The sequence below is a fragment of the Hetaerina americana genome, unplaced genomic scaffold (genome assembly GCF_022747635.1).
Source record: "Hetaerina americana unplaced genomic scaffold, ioHetAmer1.1.p SCAF_263, whole genome shotgun sequence".
Classification (NCBI taxonomy): domain Eukaryota; kingdom Metazoa; phylum Arthropoda; class Insecta; order Odonata; family Calopterygidae; genus Hetaerina; species Hetaerina americana.
Window position 1 is genome coordinate 2,807 of NW_027286834.1, and position 19,916 is coordinate 22,722.

Here is a 19,916-nt window from a genome sequence, read left to right on the forward strand (position 1 = left end):
TACATTGTAATCTTCATTTAATAGTAGAGATAACTTGTTTCCTCCATACTTTCTTTAGATGCCACCTGCTTTCATATATTGTATCTAATTTGTGTATTTAGGTGTTTACATCAGTGGACATTTTACTAAAATTCATGGTTTTTTTGCTTTTTTACCAGTTTTAATTGCAATTTGGTAATTCAAAACGCTGCTATCTTTGTCTTCTGATTCCTTATGCTTTTAGAAATAGTTTCTTCCGGGAAACAGAAGGAAATGGACGAAGAGAAATTTTAGGGAGAACAGTCTTTCACCAAGTTCCTGAATATATAACGCTAAATGAGCATTAAAATCTCCTTCTAACTGGTCTTCAATGGAGCTTTAGCATCCAGACTGGTACACGTCTACTAACAACATTTTATCAACCGAGGCCGCGGGTTCGATTCCCGCCTAGATGGATTTTCTCCACCAAGGGGAATTGGGAATTAGTAATTGTCTTTCATGCCATACGTAGGGGTTAGGTGGCAAAGGGATTATGATGTCTCAAACATGCCCAAATGAAGTCGAGAAAGATAATCGGACAATATCAAGAAAACTGAATTGCAGAGCACTTACTTGGAAATTATGTGAAAGCATCAAACGAGATACAATAAAACACTCATTGAGTGCAAAACAGCTTATTTTTCTGTTTGCCATCAAAAACCGGTCCGCAGGTTCTGCAAGAGTGCACTGATCAAATGAGGGCCCGATGTTACGATAGGTATCGTACGTACCCCCGCCAACTCGTCGAAGTCCAGCTGAAGGGGCAGTCTGATCTGGATTGTGTTCTCCTCGGAGCTGCCCCCTCCGTCCTCCTCGCCCTCCTCCTCCTCGTTCTCCTCCTCGCCCTCCGCCTTGCCGCCCCCGGCCTCCGCCTTACCGCCGCCGGCCTCCTCCTCAGGCCGACCGGCCGCATCCTTTGGCGCCGCGCTCTGCTCCACTTTGCTGGCCTCCAACTTCTGCTCGGCTGTCAGGAGGGGGTCCACGAGGCGGTCGAATGATGGGAGATGCTCGTGGCCCTGTGGAGAGGCAGTGCGAGGTAGAAAGGGAGCAGGGCCGACAGAGAACAGAACGATGGGTTACAGATGCCCGGGTGCGACCCCGAATCCACCACTATTCGCTCAAAAATCGCCAGGGGTGGAAATCAGAGACGGTCCCCCCACCCTCGTGTTAGGACCGATTGGTATCATTGAATTGGTCATATCCTTGTGTATTGATTTATTGTATTTGGTATATTTCGTGCAAGTGGTTTTTACTGAATGTACACTACCAATTTACCAGCGTCATCTAAATTGGGTTTACATCATGCCGACTCAGCTTGGCAGATGCTAAGATTTGAAGCCTTGGATGGATGTTTGTCTCATTGTTTATACGTGGCTTACAATTAGAAATGGCCATGGAAACGCCCGACCATTTTAGCCATCAAATAAGAGCCGAAATACTTTTAAAACTTTTCTGAGTCATTTATTAAAGATCTATACAATGAAATTATATTTAACGTACTTTGCGAGATGGGGGTGGGGGTGTTTTTTTAGAGAGTGATATCTGAAAATCGGATGACAGACAACCCGACCACCAAACGCGCGCACCAAACTCAATTCTCCGCAGCGAGATTCCCCTTAAAGAATCAATCACGTTCGAGACATTAGGCGAAGGAGGGGGGAGTTGGCCGGTACCTCTTGTGCGGGTGGCAGCCCTGCTCATTAATTCCCAGATGACGGACTGAATGCTGTACCGGGCATTCTTCGGGATCTCTTTGGCTCTCCATGAGCGCGAGGGTGGGTGCCGTCCTAGCCACGTGTGAACGGAGAAAGTTGAAGCTTTTCAGGTGCAAAGTGAGTCCCAAGTTCAGGAAAATGCGCGTCGTGTAGTAAGCTATGAAAAACGCGGTATATTTTAACTAAAATCGCCATGCGCACTACTAAATAAGTAAAATAATTCGAATAATGGTGGCAATGTTAACTGTAGGTGCATGCACTGCAATATACAAGTACAAAATATATGTTTATCTGTGTATACGAGACGAGATGCTCATAATGAGATAATCAAAATAAGGGAAGATAAAACAATTAAAACAATCTCAGAGTATTCATAATTGACAAAATAATATTTCCTGCAGGTAGTTTGCAGTTATTCTGATCCCTGTCTTTCGCAGGAAAATTACATCTTGTATCCGTCGGCTCTACAGTCGATCTCTTCAATTCCATTTTCAAGATATCTAATACCGTAACATGACTGGGCTAATAATTCACCATTGGCAATCGCGAAAGAGACTCCATTTCACCCTATGTTCGTATGCAAGAGAGTACCCGGAAAATTTCGCTTGACAAACTATTCTCGCTGCTCCACGTAATCTAAGCACGCGTCATTTTTTCTCACCAGTCTCGACATAATTACTCGAGTATTTTTGGCCGTATATTCCGATGTCTTAAAGGAGTGATATCTCTCATTTAGACAAGCATCGAATATGCGGTCAACACCCCCGTCACTGAAAACAGATTCTATAAATGGAACAAAATATATATACAGGGTTCGTCCGGGAAATAAGTGTACTGAGCTCAGGAAAAAAAATTTATTACACTTTTACATATCTTAAGCTAATATTCGTCAAAATAGGACCCTTGTGAGTCGATGCACTTGTTCCAGCGGCGTTCCCATTCCTGGAACGCTCCCGCGAAGGCATCATCGGGAACCTCTCGAAGACACGTCGTCACGGCCTCATTGACGGCGTCCAAAGTCCCGTATCGCGTTCCTTTCAAACTCCTCTTTATCTTCGGGAACAGAAAGAAGTTCAACAACGTTCTCTAAAAAATGTGGATCATTTTTGCAGTGATCCGCAAGTTGTTTCGCAATTTCCAAACGATTGAGTCTTTGATCATCACTGAGCACTTTCGGCACCAACTTTGCACAAATTTTTCGCATCTGTAATTGCTCCCTAATAATCTCGTGCACTATTGTTTTTGGCACATTACACTGCTCTGCTATCATCGGAATACTAAGACGACGATCAGAGTTCAGTACATCGCGAACTTTTCGCACATTTTCGTCGGTGAGTGTCGTTGATGGGCGTCCAGGCCGTGGTTCGTCGTCGACCTCTTCTCTGCCCTCCACGAACATCTTGGGCCACCGAAAGATCATGTTTCTGGACATGGCTGACTCCCCGTAAGCCTGGTAAATCATACCGACAGTTGCGGTAGACGATTTCCCAAGCTTTACCGCAAATTTGATGGAATAACGCTGCTCCAAAAACTTCGGCATCGCGTTCCGTGACGTGGGTCGAGCGTGGAGGTTCGCGTCAACAGAGCTCCTCACTACACCACAGCTCAGAGCCGACTGCCTTTTTCAGCGTCGCTTGCCAACATACCCCCCTCCAATCGCAGCCCGTCAGAGCGGTGCTGGGCGCGCCTGGAGCAGCGGGAAAAAATTAGTACACTTATTTTCCGGACGAACCCTGTATATATATATATATATATATATATATATATATATATATATATATATATATATATATATATATATATATATAATGGGCTGACACAACATAACACAAATAGAAAAGAATAGACACATATAAAAGAACACTTACACGGTAAATTGTTCGAGCTTACGGCCCTCTTAGGGGCCTTCTTCAAGAAGAAGAAGGCCCCTAAGAGGGCCGAAAGCTCGAACAATTTACCGTGTAAGTGTTCTTTTATATGTGTCTATTCTTTTCTATTTGTGTTATGTTGTGTCAGCCCATTATTGTGCCGCTCGTATGAGTTTTTCCGGACAATCGTTATATATATATATATATATATATATATATATATATATATATATATATATATATATATATATATATATATATATATAATGGGCTGACACAATATAACACAAATAGAATAGAAGAGCAATATTTAAATATTTAAAAAGACACTAACACGGTAAATTGTTCGGGGATTTCGGCCCTCACAGAGGCCTTCTTGAAGTGAGACTAAAAATATGCTGTTGCTGCGGAGAGGGGAAAGAGGTATGGGCGGGGAGGGGAGGTGTGGAGGAAATGCTGGGAGGGAAATTAAAAATGGCGGTTAAGGGTGGGAATTTAGAAAGAACGGAAAGCTATTATGCAGGCGGATTCACGAGTTCTATCCCTTCACACGCCAATTCCCACAACCTTTCATTCGACCAGTGTTTTGCTCTCAGCATCCTAGAATCCCTACCCGATTCATCCACCAATATAGAGGTGAGAACTCGTGAATCCGCCTACATATTAGCTTTCCGTCCTTTCAAAATTCCCACCCTTAACCGCCATTTTTAATTTCCCTCCCAGCATTTCCTCCACACCTCCTCACCCTGCCCATACCTCTACCCCTCTCCGCAGAAACAGCATATTTTCAGTCTCTCTTGAAGAAGGCCTCTGAGAGGGCCGAAAGCTCGAACAATTTACCGTGTGAGTGTCCTTTTAAATGTTGCTCCGCCTGTTTGTATTCCTTCCTTTTCAAACCATTTAATGGTTCTACATTCCATTTTCTGACTCGCCGCCCCTGCCTTATCTTTTTGAAACGGACGCTACATTTTATAACCACTAAATTGTGGTCAGAGTCCGCATCCGCTTCCAGGAAGCTGTGTGAATTTATCACACTGTTCCTAAACCTGTGTCTAACCAGGATATAATCTAGCTGATACCTTTCCGAGTCACCTGGCATTTTCCATGTATACCTGCGTCTTTTGTGGTGTCTAAACCAAGTGTTGGTGATGACTAACTCCTGTCTCCTGCAGAACTCAGCTGCTTTCTCCCCGCGGTCATTCCTCGTGCCTAAACCATTGTCCCCGACCTCGTCACCATCTCTTCCTTCGCCTACCGTCGCATTCCAATCCCTCATCACTATCAAATGTTTTCCTGCCGGAACACACGCGATTATGTCCTCTAACTGATCGTATATCCTGTCGACCTTTTCTTCCATATGGTTGCTCGGTGGCATGTATACCTGAATAATAACCATGTTCGTCGGTTCTGTTTCACTGTCCTAACATTCCACGTTCCTATTCTAACTAATTTGGTCTTCTTCTCCTGCGTCTTCTGTCCTGCTGCTGCTGGTTTTCCCTTGCAAGGGTTTCGTGGGATGACGACCGCGGAAGCCTAGCCTCCCCCGCTGCCGGGCACGACACGCGGCCGATTGGGCCGAGCCCAGCAGTTGCCAGGACTCATATTCTCTGTAGTGTCCATCATTTGAATCTTTGGAATGATAATTGAGGTGGTTTCTGATTGCCTTCCTCAATAGTGTTTTTAACGTGACACCATCACTTACTGGCCGCCCCTCTGGGGTCAGACGCCATTGCAGCCGCCTCACTGAGGAACAGACGCTGCGTGGACTACCTTTCGTCTGGTTCCTCACCTTCGACCTATCTGGCATGGGTGACCCTAACCCGAGCTATAATTATTACTCCCGCCAGCACAGCTCTAGGGGTCATCGGAACGCACAAGCCCTTCCACCACGTTAAGGTTGTAGTCCGGGGAGGGATATATATATATATATGTGTGTGTGTGTGTGTGTATATATATATATGTATATATATATATATATATATATATGTATATATATATATGTATATATATATGTGTGTGTATATATATAATTAATATATATATATATATATATATATATATATATATATATATATATATATATCGCCGTTTTTAATTACCGTTTTTAAAATATAAGGGGTCAGTCATTAGAGTCACACAGCAATGACAAAATTCGATAGATAACATGCCCAATCGATGGAATCGAGAATTATTTTCCCTCACAATATTTACAACCGCAGCGCGAGGCGCTCCCAAATTAGCAAAAATCTTTCCTTTCTTCCGCGATAATTTGATGGCAGATCACCTTCTCCCATTCGCCCCATTGGTCGACCTGCAGGCCTTTGCTCGAATGAAAATCCCTGACGGCAAGCCCTGAAATACAATCACAGGTTCGCATCGTTTGGAATTATCTGCGTGCGCGAACAGGTGAGCATTCGTTCCCGAGGGCATGCGAGCGACGCAGCGCGCTCAGAGGCTTTCATTTTTTCCACGACGATTTATTTATTGCGATTTATTAATTTTTTCCACGTCGATTAAGTGGATCGCAGTGACGACGCACGGCTGGGCGGATTTCAAATTTGTGACGAGGAGTCACGTGGGTCACCCGCTAATTTGCTTGCCCTTCAGAACATTCGCGTGTCTCCTCTCCCACGGCGGGAGCCGCGATTGATCACGGGTGAGCGAATGCACGAAACACGTCACGAACATTGCGTTAGCACTTCCTTGGACACATAGCGACGCGCGATGCGCAACGTGGTGGACGATAGTGTGCGTGTGTTGTTGTTGCAGTCGCCTGTGCGTGGCGGGCGGCGGGAGGAAGGCACCGCGGATGCGCCGGATCATCAAATGCCATTGGGATTCTTGAAAGCCGGCGAGAGCGCATTGGCGCTCTTTTGACACGTCACGTTCATTTTATTTTCTCTTCTACAACTACGCAAAATCCCGTAAGCCGCAGGGGCGTGGGGGATCGGGATGGTGTGGAGTTTATCTACTGACTTCCCAACTCAATGGCCCAGGTTCGATCCCGGCGGTGGCCGTAGTTATCAGTGGTATCCCGATCTAACTTGAGATGCATTGCGGAGAGCATTTTAGGCGTGTACGCCGTCCGTCGGACGGGACGTCGGACCCCTTGAAACATTTCGTTATTAGAGTAGGCTGATGCCGACGCCGAGCTTCTCACCAATTGCTTGCATTTCCTAAACATCCTGCCCCTAGCAAATTATACGCCTATCTCTCCTGGCGCAAATGGCCTCTGCTGTCGGTTGCCCCTCTTATAACTAGTTCTACTTTAAATAGTTTTCATCAAGTATATCTGCCCGGGCACTATGGGTTCGATTTTATGATCGCGTATCGTGCGGAGGAATATCGAGTGCTTGAATCTCTTTTTTACGGTACCCATCTCTCTTAATTTATTCCGGTGGTCGATCCTACGGGCATAGTAACATGGTGCCATAACAAGTGTGCCCTTTGTGTCGCCAGAAGCCTCAGATGTCCTTTCCAAAATTACAAGTCTCGCCTGCTCTCTTCGTGAAACAAGGGCTCTCTTGACTCAATTCCTACTACACACCCCTCACCCTTACTCTCCCCCCGTAGTAATTCCAACATATTTAATTAAACTAATTTAAATCAGCCAATTTAAATTTTAAAACACACCGCGGATAGACTCGTAACATTTTAAAATTCCTTAGTCAGCGTTTTCCCCCAATGGCTACAAAAAACTTGCCGCACATTCCAAATGTGACATAGCTAAAGCGGAGAAACACCTCTCTCTGATCTTTTCTTTCCATTTCCTTACAACCCGTCATAGCTTCTTCAAGGCTGATCCGTATATTCTTCTGATGCGTGTGTACCCCGTGAAATGGTTGATGTCAGCGCATGACTCGAGTAATTGACCTAATCTGATATCCTCAATTCGTAAAGGTAGTCCACGCAGCGTCCGTTCCTCAGTGAGGCGGCTGCAATGGCGTCTGACCCCAGGGGGGCGGCCAGTAAGTGATGGTGTCACGTTAAAAACACTATTGAGGAATGCAACGGGAAACCACCTCAATTATCATACCCAAGATTAACATGATGGACCATGCAGAGATTTTGAGTCCTGGCAACTACGGGGCTCGGCCCAATCGGACGCGTGTCGTGCGGACGAGGCAAGGCTTCCGCGGTCGTCATCCCACGAAATCCTTGCAAGGGAAAACCGGCAGCAGCAGGACAAAATACGCAGGAGAAAAAGACCAAATTAGTTTGAATAGAAACGTAGAATCTTAGGATAATGATGAGGACAGGGAAGCTGGAGAATTTTAAGCGAGAGATGGAAAGGGGAAAAATAGATATTTTAGGTATAGGCGAGGTGAGATGGAAGGATAGCGGGGATTACTGGAGTGATAGTTATAGAAAAATAAACCGCGGCGGGGACGAGAGCACGCGAGGGGTTTCCATAGTATTAAATGAAGAGGTAGGAAGAAGCGTAGTCAACATAGAACAGGTAACGGATAGATTATTACTAGTTGAGATAAAAGCAGAACCGACGAACTTGGTTATTATTCAGGTATACATGCCGCCGAGCAGCCATAAGGAAGAAGAGGTCGATAGGATATACGATCAGTTAGAGGACATAATCAGGTGTGTTCCAGCTGGGAAATATTTGATAGTGATGGGGGATTAGAATGCGACGGTAGGCGAAGGAAGATATGGTGATGAGGTCGGGGACTACGGTTTAGGCACGAGGAATGACCGCGGGGAGAAAGCAGCTGAGTTCTGCAGGAGACAGGGGGTAGTCATCACCAACACTTGGTTTAGACACCACAAAAGACGCAGGTATACATGGAAAACTCCAAGTGACTCAGAAAGCTCAGAAGTGCTCAGAAAGCGGATGCGGACTCTGACCACAATTTAGTTGTTATGAAATGTAGCATCCGTTTCAAAAAGATAAGGCAGGGGCGGCAGGTTAGAAAATGGAATGAAGAAGCATTAAATGGATTGAAAGAGAAGGAGTACCAACAGGCTGTAGAGGAAATCTTGGAGGACGGTAAAGAGCTAAGTACTAAAGAAGAAAAATGGGAATGTATCAAGAAAGGGTTGTCTAAAGCTGCAAAAGATACTATTGGAACCGTTAACGCTAAAAGGACTAAGAAACCATTGATCATGGATGGGATGATTACAAAGATGATTGAGCGGCGAAAATGGAAGAATGTAAATACAGAATTAGGCAAAATGAAGTACAAAGAATTAAACAACAAATTGAGGAGGGCAACAGATAAAGCAAAAGAAGCATGGTGGAAGACGTACTGCCAGGATATGGAAAGTCTGCAGAGGAAGGGTGAAATAGGTGCGCTGTACAGAAGCGGACTATCTTTATCGGGAAGTAAGAAAGGGAGATCAACGATAGCAGTTAGAGATAAGGCGGGTAAGGTAATCGTTGACGCAGGAAAGATCCAAGAGAGATGGAAGGAATATATAGAAGAACTGTATAGTAAAGAACTCAGACCGACAAAGTTAGACATAGAAAAGGAACATGGCGTAGAGGAAGATCGCTTAGGTCCAGGCATACTAGACAATGAGATAGAAAGGCCATTAAGGGAGATGAAACCAAATAAGGCCGTGGGGGTGGATAACATTCCCGCGGACCTATTGAAATGTTTAGAAAAATGTGGGAGGAAGAGGCTATATGGGCTGATTCGTAGTATTTATGAGGAAGGAATCTTGCCGGAAGACTTAGTGAGATCAGTTTTAGTTCCTATTCCGAAAAAGGTAAAGGCTACATCATGTGAGGACTGTAGAACAATAAGTTTGATATCCCACGCAGCTAAAGTTGTTCTTACGATCATAAACAAAAGGATAGAGAGTAGGGAAAATGATTAATTAGGGATGATCAGTTTGCGTTTAAGAAGGGGAGAGGTACGCTTGATGCCATTGCAGTAATGAGATTATTAATCGAGAGGAATATAGAACACAACCAGGAGGTATTTACCTCTTTCGTAGATTTCGAAAAAGCGTTTGACAGGGTGAATTGTGAAAAACTAATGAGTATATTGCAGAAAATAGGAATAGATTGGAGTGAAAGGAGGCTAATCCACAACCTGTACATGTCTCAGACTGCTCAGGTGCGAGTGGGGAACGGGGAGTCCGGTTGGGCAGTGTTAGGAAGAGTTGTAAGGCAGGGTGCCCATTATCACCGTTGCTGTTCAACCTGTATGCAGAGAAAATGATTAAAGAGGCACGGGAAGAACTGGAGTTATGAGTAAAAGTGGGCGGGGAATTCGTAAAATCAGTTAGGTTTGCTGATGACCAAGCTTTAGTTTGTCAGTCAGCCAAGGGGCTGCAAGCATTGCTGAGTGAATTGGAAATTCAGTGCGACAGGTATGGGATGAGAATCAATATTAATAAAACAAAGGTTATGCGATTTTCTAGAAAGAAAAAGACTGAGGTAAACATTAAAATAGAAGGGCAAAAACTAGAGCTGGTAGAACAGTTTACGTATCTTGGAAGTGTTTTGGACCAACACGGTCAAAGTAGTAGGGACGTAGGGAGAAGAATTGCGCCAGGCAAAGAGGCTTTCACAAGGAGGAGGGAGTTGGTGAGAGGGACGTTGAGTAAGGATATTAAGAAAAGACTCATAAAAACTTTGATATGGAGCGTAGCTATGTACAGTGCGGAAACGTGGTCATTGAAGCAGGAGGATAGACGTAGACTGGAGGCTTTTGATATGTGGGTGTGGAGGAGAATGGAGAAGGTGAAATGAACCGAGAAGAAAACAAATGAGGAAGTACTTGATATGGTGGGCGAAGAGAGGGGTTTGTTGGTAGAAATCCTGTGGAGGCAGGAAAAGGGGATGAAAGGGGTATTGACCAGCAGTGGGATGTTTAAGATTGTAATTGAAGGGAGAATGTTAGGCAAACGAGGAAAGGGAAGGAACAGGATAGGGATGTTGGACGGGATGAAGGGAGGAAGAAAGCACTCAGAGCTGAAGAGGGATCTGATGTACGGTAGGATGTTGTGTTTTGCTAGCGGTCACAAATTATTTAATTAGTAATTATGTCCATCCAAAAACCTACCTTAACCGGTAGATTACCTGATTGTATGTATATATATATATATATATATATATATATATATATATATATATATATATATATATATATATATATATATATATATATATTGCAATATTGAATTTGCAAAACCATAGCCACTCTCAACAAATACCTCGACAATCTACATCTTGCACTCCTCAAACCCAGTTACCCAGAAAAACTCTTACAAAATAAATCCACCGCTCCACGCGACCACATAAAAACAAGCCCACATCTGACGCAGGACTCGACCTTTCCAGCACCTATTTCCCCGGATCAGAAAGACTGAAAACCTCCCTTAAAGAACTGTTTCCTATTTTAGATGACAATGACGCGACCTCATCCTTACTACCCCAATGCCCATCTACCGCATACAAAAACCCGCCAATCTCAAAAACTTTCTGAGATCCACCAACCCTTTGGCGCTACCCCCCGTGACAAATTTCCCACCATTTCCCCCACTTGCAACCGCCCCCGATGTAAAACCTGTCCTCTTATTATGCCTACTCCCCTCTCCCTACATCCCCTCATTGCCCCCTCACCTCGTTTTCACGCTAATTGCCTCTCAAAAACATTATTTTTCTTTTGTCGTGTAAACATTGCACTTCATTTTACATAGGCGAATGTATTTATTACCCCCTTATCCATTCGAATGAACAATCACCGTTACTCCTGCAATTCTGCCTCACTCTCCTCTCTTCCTATCCCTTCACACGCAAATTTCCACAACCTTTCATTCGACCAGTGTTTTGCTCTCAGCATCCTAGAATCCCTACCCGATTTAGCCACCAATATAGAGGTGAGAACTCGAGAATCCGCGTATATTTTGGTACCTCTGATCTTTCAAAATTCCCACCCTTAACCGCCATCTTTCATTTCCCTCCCAGCATTCCCTGCACCTCACCTCCCCGCCCATGTCCCTAACCGCTCTCCAGCAAATTTTCAGTCTTAGTTGAAGAAGGCTTCGGAGAAGGCCGAAAGCTTAAACAATTTACAATGTGAGTGTTCTTTTAAGTGTTACTATTTTATTTGTGTTTTATTGTGCCATCCAAATATATATATATATATATATATATATATATATAATATTGATATGATTTATTTGGGAATTTTCAAGGAAGTAATTTCAGCGAAATATTAAAATTCTGTTGCTTACTACTGACCCGAAAAGGTAATCTAGAGGAGCAAAGTCTGGTGTGTAAGCAACTTCCCAGCTAAATGCTTACAGCATGTCGCAAACCAGTTTTGCGGTATGTGGTGGGGCATTGTCTTGAAGAAAAATGACCTTTCGTTGCCTCTTTTGGTATGAAAGCAGCGAACTGTTTAAATCGAACTATCAATGTTGTTGGTAGCGTTCAGTATTAACCGTTTCACCAGGTTATAACAGCTCATTAGCAGCTCACCAGACCCATCTGATCCCACCAAACATAGAGCATCGTCTTTCCGCAAAAGCGATTCGGTCTTACGGTCCAAGTGGATAGTGCATCTGGGTCTATCCAAGATTTTTTGTTCTTGGTATTCATAAAATTCTCTCCCACTTTTCATCCTTTAAAACGATACGATGCAAAAACGACTTCCTTTTGAATCGTAAGAGCAAAATTTCACATGTGTTCTTGCACCTCTCCATCTGCCAGTCATTTCACTCATGTGGTACCCATCCGCCGGTCGTCTGAATCTTTCCCATCTCTCTCGCAGGCGATTGGGAACACATTGTTGACTGACACTCAATTACTCTGCGAGTTGTTTTTCTGTTTGTGAATCATCTTTGTCCAGCAATGTTTGCAATTCCACATCTTCATACCTTTTCATCAGTTTTCCATATTCCTTGTCGGCAACATCGAAGTCACCACTTTTGGGACTCCTAAAACATCTTTCATACTTTTCTTGTCATGGAGCATGTTCACCTTAAGCTTCTCGAAATAATATATATACATATATATATATATATATATATATATATATATATATATATATATATATATATATATATATATATATCTTCTTTTATTCCGAAAGTGTAGTGCTGCACAATTCCAATATTTTATGCATAGATATGGCCCCGTTGGTGACAGTACGTGGGTGTGGAGTTTGGTGAGTGACAGCTGGCTGAATCTCTAGCGAAGTGAGCGATAAGTGCTGACCGAAAAATGTACACACCGAATGTCTAGTATCTAGTTTTCAGTGTATTTTAAAATAAACTTTGGCCGATAGTGCAATAGAATTATCTTTAAAACGTTTTAGGTGTTCGAGATAAGTGGTCGGGATCACCTACCGTAGTTCTTTCGATGTTTATGTTTGTTTTGTTGCCTGAGCGAAGCTCACAAAGGGAAGAAAGAGTCCCTGAACCTGATGCCCCTCATCTTATCCCAGTGCACCAATCCGCTAGCATGTTAAGGGACCTTAATGATTTCTTCGGTGTTAAATTTCGAGATTAGGGAGTTATCCTGTGCCTGGAAGGAACTTGTCTCGTCTTCTTCCTCCCTTAATGGGGGGACTTTCTTTCTACCTTTCTATTGACCGCGTTACGCTCGATTTCTTGTCGTCGTCACAAACCAATTCTTCGTGCCTTTTTTTTCTCTCCAGAAGAATTTGGTAAGAAGACAAGGGCATGGGAAGGGAGGTGAAGGGATCTGGTGAGGGAAGATATGTTTTCCATACTTTCATCTTTCAAATCCTAATCTCATTTAGATGCGCTTGTCATTAGACATTAACATTGCTAGCAAGTCAGGGAGTGCACATCAAATGCCAGAATGGTGTATTCGAAATTGTGATAATTCTGAAATTAGCCTCTCTCTGAAAGGCCTCTGATAATTCGAAAATTAGCCTTGGATCGATATGAATTGCCAAACCATCCATAGAGCACAACTCTTTTCTGCTTCCACACGGCAACCTGCAAGAAGCCGCCGGTACGAAGTGACCAGACATGCGCCATTAAATAATTGAGTTTTGATCGGTTGTTACTCATAAATATATATGCAAAATAATAAAGATATGCAGGTAATGATAACTACGGATACATGCATAACAGTATCTACGTGTGAAATACCTCTCTACGCATACGAAGCGAAATGTTACTGACAAGAGCAACATAATATAGGTCAGAGAAAATATTAATAGCATATTAGCCTAATGAGACTTTTTTAAACATATTTTTCTCTCTAGTTCGGTCGTTTGCAGTTATTCTGATTCTTTATCATTCGTAGAAAAAATGGCATCTTAAATCTATCCGTTCCACACTTAATCTCTCTGATTTTATTGGCATGATGTCTCCTACCGTAGTTCGATGGGGCTAATAAAACATTTTCAGCATCACTGCTCAAGAGACTTCCTTCTAATTTATGCAAGAGATTTAATCTGTAAATTAACCTTCACTCCGAGAGTGATTCCCAGCCTAGCACCTCTAATATTTTGGATACGCTACCAAGTTTATCATAGCAACGCTTTACAAATCTATCTCCTCTACGCTGCACGCGATCCGATTCGGCAATTAATCCAACTTGATGAGGATCCCATACGTATACTTGAAGCATATTCTAAATGAGGCCTAGCCAACGACAGATCAGATCATTTCAGAGCATTTCTCTTCGACCTTTTAATCGCATTCACCCTGTACTCTTCTAATAAATCCTAATTTTTTGTTAGCTTGTCCTCGTATTCCCCGTATAGGTTTAATCCAGGAGAAGTCGTGAGTGAGGGCAACGCCTAGTTATTTAATCGAGTCTACGCATTCCATTTCGGTATTTTCGATGCAGTAGACTCTCCGGAGGGAATCGCTCTTTTTCCAAAAGTTCTTCAATACAGACTTTGTTTAATTAGTTAAAAGTTAAATTGATTAAAAGTTTAATTAATTAAAAGTGTAATAATTAGTATCAATTCTAATTGCTAAACTTTGATTATGAACGCTTTCGTTCTAAACCTTGGAAAATAGGGAAGCATGATTAGGAACTTTGTCGAAGCATTGGATGAGCCCAAGGAATGATTGGTCTGAAAACATTGCTCTATCTAAGACAGTTCGGGTGCCATGTTTATGGCTCCTACTAAAAACGGGAATGAACTGAATATATTGAAAGCGGTGGGTGAGATGCCTGCATCTAACCGCCCAGAAAATCTAAAACAAAAACTTTCACTTGAAAACGAGAGGGTAAAATCACTTGAAAATATCCCATGATGCAACATCACGATAGTCTCTGTTTTTTTGGGAAAAAAGGCATTTCCCGAACGAGGAAAAGTTTGGACGGAAAGTGACGCAGATTACTGCTTCATTTGGAGACTTTTTCCCCACTCGCCCGTTGATCCACGGCCTCGATTCCATAAATTTCGACCCATTCGTTCCTATTTCACAAAATGGTGATGGATCACGTCAAAATTCTCTCCTCCTCTCACATTTCCCTTCCTCCCGCGACAGTGAGTCTCGCCCAAATTATGCCGAGGATGGACTTCACTCGATTCACTCCGGTCGACAGAGAAGCGAGTCGAAACGAGGCCCACCGCGGAAGTGCGCGGGAGCCGAGCGCCCGTTCCCTTCAAGACGCAATTGCTCTCTCCCGGATGGGAAAAAGACGCTCTTCAACGAGGAGTGGATTCGTTTCTCTCATTTATTTCCTCGAGGGTGGTGCGGCGGTCGATTGCCAAGGGAGGAATGAGAGGAGACGGGACAATCGGAAAGGTGGCCTCCATCCCAACCCCTCCCCCTCGGCTAGAGACCTTTCGCCTCCGCGGCAACGGGAGATCATCACGCGTGACCAAGGATGTCGAGAAGGGAGCTTTCTCTTTTCACTCCCCCCCCCCGCCCCCATCTTCGACCTCATCGACCCGTTCGCTCCGCAGGTCCGGGAAGGCCAGGCAGGGGTGAGTCGGGGAGAGAGTGCTGCTGATCAAGAGGCGGCTGGCACTTAGCGATTTTTGCAGTTCAGCCTGCATCGGGATGGCCAGAGGGGATCATTGCCGCGAGAACGAAGTCACTCCGTCGGTCGAACGCGAAAGAAGTGATCTCCCTCGATCGAGTAGCAACAAATGAAGCCTCCGCCACGAGGCAAACTTTTATTCTTGAATTTTAGCAGTGCACGTGGCGGTGCAGGCGCTGTTTCCATAGCAGTGCCAGTGTCGTCGCTTTTCCTTTGTAATTGAGGTAACGGTACACATGACAACGTCGTCGTAAGCTTTCGCTTCCATTTACGACTTCGTCCAAGTAAGCATTAATGCAATGATGAGCTTATTTCAACTAATACATCCGTGTATAATAAATACATTCTTTGTTAAATGAAATCATGAGAGAGAATAAGACAGGCCCGATGGAAGAGAAAATGTGGCACAGAGAAAAGATAAAAGAATATCCGAGGCAAAGTAAAAGGAATGGTAATTGGCAAGAGGCCGATGGATGGCCTCTTCTCGAAGGGACGCAAGGTTGTTCACAGAACTTAACATCTTCATGCTCTGTCAGTTAAAAAAAACAGTTAAACTAACACGCATTTAATTTTATGTTTGGCGTATATACCCCAATTACGTATTAGATACGTAGTGTTTGCGGTATAATAAATTATTCTGTTTTATCGCTACCGTCAACCTAATTGTATTTCTCAGTCATCGATGAAACTGCTGGCGTTCTTGAATTCATTCTATCCGCCTTTACAAATTTTATCTAATTGGATTTTATGAGAATACTAATCAGGAAAACTCTTTTGCCGTGAAATTGGCGATACGACGACGCTGGATAATCTTCGCTTCCATGCCTCACACCCGCCGCTGTCGCCCGGACTGTTGGACAGTGCGCAACACGCCTCCCATCACCACCTTGTGAAGCCGTCCTCGATGGCATCATTTCTCGGGCCTCCGCCGATGGCTCTTCGCGCGAGGGACCTCCTTCCTCTTCGAGGGCAAGCTCCCTCCCACGTCGATTATCCGCCGATCTGAGATGAAGGAAGATGATGAAGTCATTCTCGTCCTTACCGCCATTTAGATCTCTTAATGATAATCAGCTTTTGCGTGCGTCCATTTTGCGAGGAACTCAACCGGTGACCTCGTGACTGAGTCACGCCAACGGTTCTCATCTGGGGAAGACATTGAAAGCTCTCATGTTGTGCTTCCGCCCTACGCTTTCCCTTACTCTCTCAATTATTTTCTGTTCGTCTGCTTCGCCATGCCCGTTGTTTTAAACACCCCGTTGTACGATTCTTCTCCTTGAGAAATATACGACTTCGGTGTGTGTTGGAGTTTCGGGAGGATTTTGACTGAAGTTCTCAACGGCTGCATTAATAACTGCGGACTCTCGCGTCTCTCTCGTTTACTTCGGAAATCCCTGCGCTCATACTCATATTTTATTTATAATTTATGTTCTCAAAATGCTATCATATGCAACAAGCAAACTAACATTTTAAATGATGTGGGGAGAATAAATGTGTTATACCACTATTAATATGAAAATTTGTTTACCGAAAATGTCATCTATCACCGACAATATCTCGTTTAGAAGGCCTAGAAAACAGAATACTTTTCAGGTTGAGATCAACCTGAGTTGATAAGAATTCAACATTTTCTTATTTGTTGGATACATTGTCTCCCGTTTTTCGCGCTGTAGCAGAGCTGATGCGAACTAATACTAATGCTCAACTTTAGCCGCACGGCTTTCAAAATATATTCGGTTTTATACAATGCCCCCTACGACCCTAAACCCTAATTAGTATTCTGAATGCTTGCAAATTTTAAAAACAATTAGACACCTGAAATGAGCAAAGGTACCATTGTTCAGCCAGCCGCGTGATCTGCCTGATCTCCATTTGACGCCTCCTCAGGTCCCACTCCAGGGGGGAGGCGTGTTGTCACCCCGGGCGACCGTCCCCCCCCCCCGCGCACCCATTCCCCATGGACTGCGCCGAGTGCCTTCCCGCCGCCGAAAAGACTCCTTTCCTGACGGCCCCCCGCCCTCTCTCCCACGCACGCTCTAGACATGTCCCGCGCTCTTGACCTGACTTGGCACCCATCCCTTAAATTAATTTCTTCCTCTTCTATCATTCCGATTCATTTCCCACTTGCAGATTAGTCGCGAAATAATCGGAGATGCATAATACCGCCGGCAGACACAAATAAGACCTGGCGTGATATTACAAGATTTTTATATAAAAAGTGTCGGCAACAATTTTTTCCTGCCGTGTGCGTGAAGTGCTGAACTCAAATCGTCGGTTGAGTGTGCGCATGATCGCAGATCGTATATTGACACTGACAAAAGATGACAGGAAACACACTTACATCAATTAAACTTGGGCGACGCGAAAGACCTGCGCTAAACTCGTCTCGAGGGTCTTGCGACGTAGGAACAATAGCAGATTCGAGTTTATGCTTGGGAAGACCTTCTGCAACGACATCGCGACTATTCCCCAACGCCATTGCAGTCCTGATATGGCACCAGCAGACTATTGCCCAAACCCAAAAGTGAAATTCTCCATCAAAAGACACCACCATGGCACCCAAAGTGCCGTCAAAGAAGCTTGCCCTTAAGGATATTCCAGGGAGCCTTCGAGTCACGGAAAAGCCGCAAGGGCTAAAGTGCGTCGTCGCTCAAGAACCTTACTTTGAAGAATTAATGAGGCATAAATAAATATATGTTTTCCGACACTTATTATACAAACGATGTGTTATATTTCACGGATGTCCAGTAGTATGCGCGCTTGGAAACACAAAGAATTCGCGAGGGGAACTGGTAATCTCGCCAGCCAACCCACCCCAGTGACCGAGATTTGACCCCCGAGGCGGTATGATAAGGTCAGAGAATGGCGAGGCGCTGTGGGCAAAGACGGGGCAGGGAATCCTCATCATGGAAGGGAATTTGAGAAGCTACGACGCCCGTTAGATGGCAATCAATGCTCTTTCGCCTCCATTTGGCGACAGATTGGTGTCCAAGCTTCGTTTCTCCAGCCTACTTCCTCAGAAACTGGACATTGTTCGCATAAGACGAAACCTCCATCTGATCTACACGCAACCAGCAAAAAGGGCGGATTCCTGTCAGGGTTTCTCACCAAAGGGGCTACTTTCGCTATATTCCCTCAAAAGTATCAAAACGCCATGTTGTTTCATCTTTTCATTTTTCCCGCGAACGACCTCGCTTTGGGGGGGATGTATTTTATGCCAAGAGCAGTCTAGTGTGTAATCACCCCCTGCCGCACATCCTAGCGGTGGCTTGCAAGCTATCTACGACTTCGGAGAGTATCATAAATGCCATGTGCTCACCCATGGCATTTATGATACTCTCCGAAGCCCGGCGACTTTTCCCAACAGGAAATGGTTAATAGCCCCATTGTGAAAGAAGAAAGATGCTTCGTGTACCGTAATTAATGGTATATTCATTCTGTATTGTCTAACCTCAGAACTTATTCATATTTTCACAGCTATTAAGCCATCACTTTTGAAGCCCAGCTTTGCTCACCCATATCGCTTGTTTTCTTGTGTCTCTTCGCCTTCTCATCATGGTCGAAGCTAGTTTCACGACTCAGCGTGAAGGAAGGCAAATCAAAACATTTTCGTTAATCAAGTTAAAAGTGTCCTCAAATAGGAATGCCTATTAAAAAACTCGTCAATTTAAGGAGATATAGAAGGGTGATATTCGAACTTGAAAAAGGCCCTGCTTCTAATCAACTTCGAATGATGATCAAAGAGGAAAGCGACCCAATAATCAATGACAAAGAAACTGAAAGGATTTGAGAAGATGTTGAATATTTCGCCTTGACCATTGAAATTTCCAAACAGGGTGTACACCAAGAGCTTGCCCGTTTCCTTCCTTACGCATGTTGCCATGGCAAATATGACTAAGTATTCCTTGAATAGTTCAATCCGCGCATTCCGTGTCAGTCGACACGTCGTAAAGGCACCCGGAACGGACGAGATGAAAAACCCTCTCGCAAATCATAACATCAACCCCTGTGTACACCCAGGGGCCGACTCGTAACTAAACAGTTTTTATCAAATGATCGGGTTAGTTAGTATTCAGGCATTCGAACCTGGGCCCTTGGGGCTTACCGCACCGAGGGCCCGGGTTCGAATTCCGGAGGTGGTAGGCTCTCTAGGTGGTATTCCGATCCCTACTCGGGGTTTCATTCCTATGTTCCCCACCTGGGGTACTGCGGTGCATGTTGAGAGCACCCCACACGTGCAGTACGCCGTCCGTTGGATGGGACGTTAAACTGTGGACCCCTCGGTGCCATTGGCCACGAGTAGGCTGATGCCGGCGCCGGGTTTCTCTCCTCACCCTTCCTCCATTCCTTCTAAATCTTATCCCCACC

At 44.2% G+C, this 19,916-nt stretch overlaps 1 protein-coding gene across 1 annotated transcript in view; it reads right to left on the reverse strand.

Annotated features, from left to right (window-relative positions):
• Nucleotides 1-749: 749 nt before the first annotated feature.
• The window catches only part of LOC139689643 (uncharacterized), a gene marked incomplete at its 3' end in the record, with an annotated part of 97,473 nt that continues 78,306 nt past the window's right edge, over nucleotides 750-19,916 (reverse strand). Inside the window, exon 3 of the mRNA XM_071586822.1 lies at nucleotides 750-1,034. Coding sequence (XP_071442923.1) covers nucleotides 750-1,034 — 285 coding nt within the window. The remainder of the gene's footprint in view (nucleotides 1,035-19,916) is intronic.